The sequence below is a fragment of the Gnatocerus cornutus genome, chromosome 6, assembly GCF_029298725.1.
Source record: "Gnatocerus cornutus isolate USDA-ARS CGAHR chromosome 6, icGnaCorn1.1, whole genome shotgun sequence".
In the NCBI taxonomy this organism is placed as follows: Eukaryota; Metazoa; Arthropoda; class Insecta; order Coleoptera; family Tenebrionidae; genus Gnatocerus; species Gnatocerus cornutus.
The window spans coordinates 16,870,619-16,881,320 of NC_142238.1; the positions used below are offsets into that span (position 1 = coordinate 16,870,619).

At 41.4% G+C, this 10,702-nt stretch overlaps 3 protein-coding genes across 4 annotated transcripts; 1 reads left to right on the forward strand and 2 right to left on the reverse strand.

The window, feature by feature from the left end:
* brk (transcriptional repressor brinker) lies at window positions 1-2,120 on the reverse strand. Its single transcript, XM_088038688.1, has one exon. The coding sequence runs from the start codon at window positions 1,600-1,602 to the stop codon at window positions 637-639; it is 966 nt and encodes a 321-aa protein (XP_087894814.1). The 5' UTR covers window positions 1,603-2,120; the 3' UTR covers window positions 1-636.
* Window positions 2,121-3,998: 1,878 nt separating this feature from the next.
* Atg5 (autophagy protein 5) lies at window positions 3,999-5,255 on the reverse strand. Its single transcript, XM_088038923.1, has 4 exons — window positions 4,742-5,255; window positions 4,570-4,694; window positions 4,328-4,522; window positions 3,999-4,275 (listed from the first exon to the last, which is right to left on the reverse strand). The coding sequence occupies exons 1-4, from the start codon at window positions 5,101-5,103 to the stop codon at window positions 4,166-4,168; spliced, it is 792 nt and encodes a 263-aa protein (XP_087895049.1). The 5' UTR covers window positions 5,104-5,255; the 3' UTR covers window positions 3,999-4,165.
* A 131-nt stretch (window positions 5,256-5,386) lies between these two features.
* pit (probable ATP-dependent RNA helicase pitchoune) lies at window positions 5,387-7,832 on the forward strand. 2 transcript variants are annotated; one of them, XM_088038922.1, is made up of 7 exons: window positions 5,387-5,697; window positions 5,752-5,847; window positions 6,076-6,651; window positions 6,705-7,006; window positions 7,055-7,378; window positions 7,420-7,597; window positions 7,643-7,830. In XM_088038922.1, exons 1-7 carry the CDS (start codon window positions 5,520-5,522, stop codon window positions 7,804-7,806), a joined length of 1,818 nt encoding a protein of 605 aa, XP_087895048.1. In that variant the 5' UTR covers window positions 5,387-5,519; the 3' UTR covers window positions 7,807-7,830. The 2 variants fall into 2 exon arrangements, with proteins under 2 accessions (XP_087895048.1, XP_087895047.1); XM_088038921.1 differs by having other exon boundaries at window positions 7,420-7,832.
* Window positions 7,833-10,702: the final 2,870 nt, after the last annotated feature.

Below are 10,702 nucleotides of genomic sequence, written 5' to 3' on the forward strand. Positions count from 1 at the left end.
AATAATATACAGATTTTATTAATATCATCTATAAAATATCTCATATAAAATAATACAATATCTATAAAAAGGTTTACAGTCAGGCCAGCTGTATGTACAATTGATAAACATTCGATAATTGCTCACAACCTACCGATGTAAGGTCACATTATTATTTATAACTATTAATTATGTACAAGTTTTGTAAGCAAATAAAATTACGTTAAAAATCACATTATCGATTGCAATAGACTGAATTCCAAATCGCGTTCATGTAAATGTATTCGTTATACAATCATAAAACTTGGAAAATCGAATAAATTAATAAATAAAAAGGCAGTTTAATGATAGATTAACAATAAACCTAACAAAATATGGCAAAGGAAGACATGGAAGATAAAGTTTAGCTGTAATTAGTCGTGTATTAGCTGCCTTCCGTTTTTGGCACGTTTTGTCTCCTATTCTCTAAAAAGGCACACAAGTAAAATAGATACTGAGCAATAACATTTCATGTAAACTAATCCTACTCTAATTTGAACAATAGCACCCACAATATTATCCTAAAAACCTAATTTTGAATAAGGCAATACAATTTGGAGGCCATTCTAGATATGTTCGTTATTGCTTGGTACGTTTAGACTCTGGCAAAAAGGGCTCCTATCTCACCAAATGCGTGTGTTTGATGCTTTCGTTCCTTTGTCGCAACTCATCCGCCTGCTTTAACCACTTCTGCACTTGCCTTCGATGGATGTTGTACTTCGTGGCCACCGCTCGCTGGTTGCCCTTACAAACGGAGTCCTGGTAATAGCACTCGATGGCGCTCAACTTAAAGTCCAAACTGTAACTGTGTCTTTGTTTGAGAGGAATCGCACTTTGGACGTAGTTCCCGTCTTCGTAGCCCGTGAAAGGGCCCAGCTCGTACTCCGTCCCTTGATAAGCCGCCGGGAACGCGTAATAATAGCTCGTGGTGGACGTCGCGACGCCCTTCGGTTGCAGCTCGTGTAAGGTGTAGGTGCCAAACTCCGACTTCACGTCGATGTTGTTGTTGTTGTAGTAATAAGTGGCGTCGCAGGCGAAGGTCTGGGTGCAACACGGCGCTGGGGGCTTCTTGGGGACGTCGTCCAGATAGGGTTTGAAGAGCTTGACGGGCTTCGGGGGCTCCTGGCGCGACTTGGTGGACAAGTCCCATACGTCCGGGTGCGGCGCGACCAGACCGAGTGGCGACGGCAGCCGGAGAGGAGAGGACGGGGGACAAGTCGCAGGTGCGCTCGACGCGGGCCTCTTGAGCGACAGGTCCATGGGCGCGGGGTCCGGGGTGCGGGCGCGCGTGGTGAAATCGAGAGGTGCGGGGGCTTCGTCGTCAGGCAGTCTGGCGCTCCGCTCGCCCTTGCCCACGCTGTTCCGGAGGTTGCCCTCCACCTGGAGCCACTTCTGGATCTGCCGCCGATGGATCCCGTACTTCCTCGCCGTGGCCCTTTGGTTCCCCTTGCAATCCGCGTCGTTCCTGTACGAGTCCAAGACCTGCAGTTTGAAGTGCGGGGCGAAGATGCGGCGGGAGCCGATGGAGGCCTTCCCCTCCTTGCACCCCACGCGTTTGAGCACCGAGTTCAGGCCGTGGGCCATTTCCACACGATTTTTGAGAGAAAACTCGCGAAAAAACCACGAAAATAGCGCGCTTTTACTTATCTGCGACCTATGTAGCAACCATTTTCGTCACGATTCACAGAAAACCCCCACTCTCGCTGACTAAACTGTATTCTCACGTTTACCATCAAAAGGGACCTGAAGTAGATTTTAACACCGCAGCTACGCGCGACGGCACACCGCCCATCTCTCTTCCACCACAACTATCAGTACGACGTCAACTGCCCGGACGTGGGTCGGAACTTGCGCGAGCGAATGGGAGGCACCGACATCCGTTTATGAAACAAGTTTACGAGCACCGTTGCCAAAGCCCACCCGATTTTTACCTACTTTCAATCAAACGATATCACAGCGAATTCGCACTAAAATCCCAATTAAAACAACACAAAAAGACACCAGGAGCTGATTTTCACTGATTTACGGAGCGGCGGTTGTGATAAACTAGCAATAACATAATGGAATGCGATTAACTGGCAACTGCGCAAGTGGTCACGCCAGACAAGCTGTCGCCAAGCCAGCGAGGCCAGACAACGCGTCTCTCTCCCAGCTCCCTTTTCTTTTCATTCATCAGCAGATGGCAATACTTGTTTTTATTATATTATCCATCCTCACATCCTCACCACACGAAAATCACATTTTACCAAAAAAAAAAAATCTCACGGGGGTACTGGAAAATTACAACCCCCTGTATATATTGCACGTGACACATCTCAGAAAAGGTCACTTTTTAAAATAATACTTTCGAGCCACGTCGGAGCCAAAATCGCCCGAACTTTTGCCAGAGGCGTTTTCGGCATCCAAAATAACAAAGTGACGTGGCGTTACACAACTAATTCGTTTGTTTTGGGGCTTCCGGTACTGTCAAAATGTGAAGTGAGTCACTAATCGCAGGCGGCGGGGAAATGGGTTTTTCTACACAGGGTCTTAAAGTGCGTCGATTTTGTAGATTTGAAACACCTGTATGTAGGCTTAAATGTTGGTCCTTCGGGCCGGATCAAGTTTGATATTGGTCCGTCAAGCCGGATCAAACCCAATATTGGGGCTTCGAAACGGTTGAAATGTAACAAGTGTCATACAAAATCGTTCGTTTTTTAGTAAAATAATATAGCACTGTGAACATTTTTTGTTCTCAAAATATGAAAAGAAATGAAAAAACTGAATTTATTTTTTCTCACTGTACATCTAGTATACTTAAAATTCATCATACGTCATAAGATTCTGTTCGTAAACTATCGGAACACCAGTATATTATAAAGTATAAAACCTAACATTGGTCCTTTGAGCCGGATCAAATCTAACAAATGACACACAAATTGTTTTTTTAAAGCAAAATATGGCACTATAAACGTTTTTTGTCCTCAAAAAATGAAACAAATGAAAAAACTTGATTTATTTTCTCTCACTCTACATCGGGTACACTTAAAATTCAATATACGTCGTAAGATTCTGTTCGTAGACCATGGGAACACCTGTATATTAATTAATTAATTAAACCTAACATTGGTCCTTCGAGCCGGGTAAAACCCAACACTGGTCCTTCCAAACAGTTTAAGTCAAACAAATGTCATTCAAAATGATTATTTATGTAAAAGATGGCACTATTAACGTTTTTTGTCCTCAAAATATGAAAATACATATTTCAAAAAACTTTAATCTTTTTCTCTCACTGTACATCTAGTATACTTAAACTTATCACACGTCATAAGATTCTTTTTGTAGCCTATTTTGAAACACCTGTATATTAATAACTCATAGCTTGAATGTTGTTGACTGATCCTTCGAGCCGGATCGAACCCAGTATTGGTCCTTCGAGCCAAATATCATGCAAAATCAGTCTTTTCTAAATGAAAGATGGCTCTTCGAACGTTTTTTGTACTTAAAAAATAAAAATAAATGAAAAAACTTCTCACTTTACATCTAGTATTTTTTAAATTCATTATACGTCATATGATTCTGTTTGTACACCAATGGAACACCTGTATATTAATAAATCAAACCCAACATTAGTTCTTCGAGCCGGATTAAACCGAATGTTGGTCCTTTCGGCCGGATCAAACTCAACATTGGTCTTTAGAGCCGGATAAAACCCAACATTGGTCCTTCGAAACTGTTAAAATCTGTCAAACAATTAATTCTTTTTTAAATGAAAGATGGCTCTGTGATCGTTTTTGGTCTTCAAAATATGAAAATAATTGAACAAAATTGGTTTATTTTGTCTCACTATACATCTAGTATACTTAAAAATCATCACACGTCGTAAGATTCTGTTTGTTGATCATTTTGGAACACCTGTATATTAATAAATCATAGCTCTAATGTTGTTGACTGGTTCTTCGAGCCGGATCAAACTCAACAAAACTCAACAAAAAATGAAATTAGATGAAAAAACTAAATTTATTTCCTCTCACTGTACATCTTGCATACTTAAAATCCAGTTTACCCAACAGATTCCTCGTGTTTGCAGAATACATTTCATCTTTATAAATAAGTGACAATAAAGCCTACATTCTCTTACATTCAAATCAATCGATTAAAGGCAACTTTACACTTGGACACATAAATGCAGAAAATTGTCGGGATAGCTGAGGTGCTCAGACATCCATTGCAGAGGCGTCTCTAACGGAGGCGCCATTCCATGGGTTTTAATGTTGACTGGAACAAAAAACGATTAGCTAAGGGGGGCACCCATGGGGGCGCAAAATACCATTTTTCCCAGGGAACATCTCGATCAGTAAATCCCGTAACGTCTTTCTTCGTCCATCTTCAGCAACTGGTTTTATCAATTTCTGTTGGTAACCGTCCTCCAAGTAACATCTAAATGGAATGTATTTAAAGAATTCTTGCTCCGGGGAAACTTCCATTAGCTTTCGATTTACAGCCCAGAACTGTTCAAATTTGTCTAAAAAGTTTGGGTTAAATCAGGGCTGTGGTTCAAGGGGGTCGTACCATTTTGGAGCCCTAGCCACAGCTGGTTGTGGTCTTTCTTCTGCATGTTGCTCGCGATTTGCCCTCTGTGTTTAAGCATGTCGGCTTCTTTCAGACACGCCATGAAGTAAGACTCCACTGTCTCCCTGCAGAAAAAACTTTCAAATTTCATTCAGAAAATGCCTGAACTTACTTATTATTAAATCTGTAGATCTGATTCTCTGGAAACTTATCAAAATGAATGATTATATTCCACGGGAGCTGGTCGTCCGACGCCCCGAACAAGTCAAATAACACCCCAATGGGGTAGTGCCACTTTATGGGTTGCCCCCCATACTCCAGCCACATTTCTCTTTCTTGTTTATCATTAGCGACATACCGGAGAAAATGTTTCCGAACTTTATCTGTGACTAAAGGAAAGTAGCTGAGCCGCGGCACCATTAAATAAAAGGGATCGGGCTGTTGCAACTCCACAACTTCCTCAGGATCGATTTGGAAGGAAATGGGCAGTTTACCCTCCCAAACCTCGCGAAGAATTTCCCGATCGTTCGCCATGTCGATCAAATTCGACGTTAGCAGCCCCCCATGATCACCACTAGTCAAAAACAAGGAAAACTCGCGAATTCGGGGGACAGCGCAATGTTTTTAAGGTTATGTAAGAATCGCACATTTGACATTTGACAGTTGACATGGTGCGGTTTAGGGAGTTTTTTTTCCACCGCACCGAAAAAATCGATGATACCAGAAAATCATTGTGGTTAACAGTCACGTAATTATTCACATTATCTCTCGTTTGTTACAAGAAGTGGAAAAAAACGACTCGTAATGTCTAAAAACGCCGATACAGTTAATTGCGTCTTTGGGTACTAGTGACTTTATTTTTCCGTGGTTGGCGTCCGTTTCATAACCTCACTTTTTGCGTCGCGAAAATCAATCGGTTTGTAGTCGTGGTGTGCACGTGTTTTTAAAAAATGTCGATTCAAGACAAAGTTTTACTGCGGAAGATCAAAAAGAGGGAGAAACACAAGTTGAAATTGGTGCAGAAGAAGGAAAAACAGTTAAAAGATTTGAATCAGGAAGTGGAAGATGAAGAAAAGTTAACGAAACAGTTGAAGCGACAAAGCGAAGAAACAGAGGCATCGCCGCCTAGTAAGTAGATTATTAAATGATTCGACATAATTGTTTGATTGTTTTCGATTTTAGAAAGGAAGAGGAGCAAGAAAAAAGTTGAGACTCTAGAGGATGAAGAAGTTGAGGAAGACCCACCAGAAGAAACTCACAGTGACGACTCAACTACACGTGAGTGACAACATTTCGACCACTTTTCCACTTCTTTCAGTGTGATGAAACCGAGGCGAATACGAGTCTCCTCATTTTGCTTCAACACTGTTTTAAAGGCCCCGGGGCCCTTGCAGCTCTGTTGGTGATTTTCGAGTTGAGGCCCCCATGAATACAAACTTTCTCTGACTCTGAGCGCTCTGTGAACCCCAATACACTTCTACCAGAGCTCACTTTTTGTATTTCCAGTTCCTGGGGCCGCCGCAACCCTGGAAATCATAAGCGACTCGAATTTCGACACCCTCAAAACCAAAGTCTGTGAAAACACCCTCAAGGCAATCGTCGATATGGGCTTCACTAAAATGACGGAAATCCAGGCGAGATCGATTCCGCCACTTCTAGAAGGTCGCGATTTGGTCGGGGCTGCCAAGACAGGCTCCGGGAAGACGTTGGCGTTCCTCGTTCCGGCAGTCGAGTTAATTTACAAATTGAAGTTTATGCCGAGGAATGGTACTGGGGTTATTATCATCTCACCCACGAGGGAGTTATCCATGCAGACTTTCGGGGTTTTGAAGGAGTTGATGAAGTACCATCATCACACCTATGGGTTGGTTATGGGGGGTGCGAGTCGACAAACAGAAGCACAGAAGTTGTCGAAAGGGATTAACCTTCTCGTGGCGACTCCTGGTCGACTGTTGGATCACATGCAGAACACGCCGGACTTCCTTTTCAAGAATTTGCAATGTTTGGTTATCGACGAAGCGGACAGGATTTTGGACATCGGCTTCGAGGAGGAGATGAAGCAGATTATTAATCTTTTGCCCAGTAAATCTCTTCGCGAAATTCGGTTTTTCTCCGTACTAAAACATCTTTTTTAGAACGCCGACAGACAATGCTGTTCAGTGCGACTCAGAGTAAGAAAACCGACGCCCTCACTTCCTTGGCACTGAAGAAAGAGCCCATTTATGTGGGAGTGGACGACGCCAAAACCGAAGCCACAGTAACAGGTCTGGAGCAAGGTTACGTCGTTTGCCCGTCTGAAAAACGCCTGTTGGTCCTCTTCACTTTCCTCAAGAAGAACCGGAAGAAGAAAGTTATGGTCTTCTTCAGTTCGTGCATGTCGGTGAAGTACCACCACGAACTGTTCAATTATATCGATCTTCCGGTCATGTGCATCCATGTGAGTGCGGTTCCTCAGACGATCGATTTTTTTAGTGTTTGGTTCCAGGGCAAGCAGAAGCAAGCGAAGCGAACTACCACCTTCTTCCAGTTCTGCAACGCCGATTCCGGGATTCTCCTCTGCACGGACGTCGCAGCAAGAGGTTTGGACATCCCAGCCGTGGATTGGATCGTCCAGTACGACCCTCCAGACGACCCAAAAGAGTACATCCACCGAGTGGGGCGAACAGCCCGCGGGGAAGGGAGTAGCGGACACGCGTTACTCATCCTCAGACCTGAAGAATTGGGCTTCCTCCGGTACTTAAAACACGCCAAAGTTCCGTTGAACGAATTCGAATTCAGTTGGAACAAAATCGCGGATATTCAATTACAGGTTGGTATGAATGGAGTTTGACGAGTCACTAATTAATTCAGTTGGAGAGTTTGATCGGGAAGAACTACTTCCTGAACATGTCGGCGAAGGAGGCGTTCAAAGCGTATGTGCGGGCGTACGATTCGCACCATTTGAAGACGATTTTTGATGTGGGGACTTTGGATTTGGGGAAGGTTGCGCTGTCGTTTGGGTTTAAAGTGCCCCCGGCTGTGGACTTAAGTAAGTTTTCCGGGGGGTTAGGAGTGGTACTAATTGGGGTTGCAGAAGTTGGAGTGAAGAAATCGGAGAGACCCTCCAAAAGACAAGGGGGAGGAGGTTTCGGGTACTATAAAAACATGAATAGTTTGCCCAGCAAGGATTTTAAGAAGAATGTTGTGTATAGACAGCCGAAACGGAAAGGAACAGATGGGAGACAGTTTTCTAGATAAGAACAATTTTTTTTTTAAATAAAGGTATAAACAATTTATAAACACTTTCCTTTCTTACCTAGCTCAGGGACAAAGGTTAAAATGGTGAGTCACCGCGACTTCTTGTAAGTGCCCTAAACTGATAAATGTTTATAATTGTTGCTGATAGCGTTTGTTTGTTTGTTTGTCAATAGGAGAACAATAGACGTATTACTTCACTTCCCCAGGAGCGGAATACAATTAATTTAATTAAAAAGTCTTCAGATTCCTGGAATTCAATTATTTATCTAGTGGTAACATGTCGGAACTTGACATTTCGTCAGATAATTGACAGATAGCAGCCAACTATAAATAATTCGTGTTGTGAATCACGCTATTGGAAGAAGTAAAATCTAATCAGATCTTGTTTACTTGCCTCCAATACCATATTAGTCAATAGTTGAGTTCACGCGTGGGAGAGTAGGTACACGTGAACACGCGTAGGTTGATGTGAAATGTCTTAAATTTACCTATTTTTCTACCTGTTCTCAGGTAGAAACAAACAAAAACGGCAAGTTTCAACTTTCTTCGATGTTTTTTTTTCTAGTTTACATTGCATAATTCCATGATTATCGGCCGGAGGAAGTTATAGAGTTATTAAACATTTTTTTAACATGAGTAAATCAATTTGACGAGTCCCGAAAAATCTTCAGTTTTTTGACAGTTTTTCCGGCACCTTGGGACACTTAACATCACCTTGATCTTACGCGGTTTGGTCTTGGGCGTATTTCACATTCACGTCCTTTCAGAAACCCACAGGAGCTTTTGAATATTAATTTCTATGTCGTGATCATAGTCGGCCAAATTGCCAAGAAAACGATAATGGAAAACACAGCCCACTTCATGGCTGTTGACTCAAAACAAGTGCACAAATTAGGAGAATGCTGTGGGTTGATTAGCAATCATTATAACGATGTAATTATTTATTATTATACGGTATAATTTATTGTTTAATACACATACATTTAATGTTGGTTTGGGCGAATTTTGTGTTTATGTTGGCAGTCTTGGTTTGCCGACCCTACCCATCTTGGTGATGAAATAAAGGGCTCGTCGCGATTTATAATGGATATAAAAAGAAATGGTTTAGTGTCCGTGTCAGAGGAACTTGAGTGGATATATTTTTAACCACATTTCTATGAATAAACGTCGATAGCTTTGAAACTATGACAGATGGGAAGATACGGTTTTTACCATCGTTTTTCTTGCGATTTTTTACATAAGAATCCGGTCTTAAAATTCCGAATTAGACAAGTTTTACGATGAAAATCACATGTTACATATCCAGAATTTGACATTTGAAAATGATTCTTTTTCCAAATCTAATTCGGTCGATTTATTGCTTATTTATGGAGCAAACTTGAACTCTTGGTGCTCATTTGACGCAGAATTTCACGCTGAATCCAAAACTAATTTTTTTTTCCGTACGTCAACCCATAACTGAGTTGTGAACAATTAAAATTTTGAGTAGTCGCCAGAGGGCCAAATTTTCCCAAATAAAAAAAAAAGTTTTTCGGAAATTTTCGTGACTAAAGTTGTGCCAAAGTTCTGAGTTCCATTTTTCGCTTATTTTGGAGTAATTATAGCTCATTTTACGCAGAATTTTCCGCAGATTTCAAATCTGGAACTGAAATTCAGATCCGACAACAAATAACTGAGTTATGGCCGATCAAAGTTTCGAATAGTTGATTTTCATTTTTTCAATTTTCCCTGATTTTTAAAGTTAAATTTCTCGGAAATTATTAGAGATATTGAGATGCGGTTTTTGCCATCGTTTTCCTCGGCTCATTCTACGTCAAAAAGAGTGCTCAAAAGCCCAAAATTCGATGGTCGATTTTTCGCGAAAAAAATTCCTACTCGATGAAAATTTTTTAATTTTTGTATTTTTGGCCATAACTCGTAAACTATTTGTCCGATTGATCTCAAATTTGGTTAATTGATAGATTTTGAGCTTCTCTTTTGATTGACGTACAACACGAAGGTATTAAACGTGGTTTTTACCTTGAAAACAGTGATTGAAAATCACCCCAAAATGACCTCTTCAAAACAGTTTTGGGTCAATGCCGCATTTATTTATTAAGCAAACTGAACTTATTTGGGCTCACTTTACGCATAATTTCACGCTGAATCCAAAACTGTCTACATTTTATTCGTACGTCAACAAAAAACTGAGTTATAGACAATTAAAGTTTTGAGTAGTCGCCAGAGGGTCAAATTTTCCCAAATGTCTCGCTTATTTTTGGACCAAACTTTAGTTATTTGTGCTTATTTAACGCAGAATTTTACGGAGAATTCAAAACCTCAATTCCCCCAGGATTTCAAGCTTTTTGGTACCTTTTTAACAATCTTTTCTCCACCGATCAGAACTGCTAAAAATCGACATTAGTGCCGTGTTTCGCGTCAACTTCCCCAGGCACCAGTGCTACCAACCTGCAGAAAACCCCAAGGCCTTCTTCCATCCCATTTTCCAAACAGTTGCCACAAAACATTAACATCCTGCTCATTACATCACAACCGATATAACTCATGAAGCAATTCCATAATCTCATATTTTTTCTTTTTCCTCAATAAATATGGTTACACATCTCCTTAGATTTTCCTCAGTGGTATTGCAAGCATGATCCTGTTTTGGACGATGGCAGCCTACGATCAAAGGAGCAAGGTTCTACTTTCTGCATATGGACTTTCGACCATATGGTAGTTTCCAGTGGGTCGATGTTTTGGAGAGACCGGCACCTACTTCAGGATGACGTCAAAACACAGCCTACAATGCACATATTTCTGTTTATTATTGCATCTTTGGTGGGAAAGTGGCTTTAATTTGCGCAGTTTGTTAACTTGACTGTTTGACAGTTGTGACAGGTTTCACGACAATGTG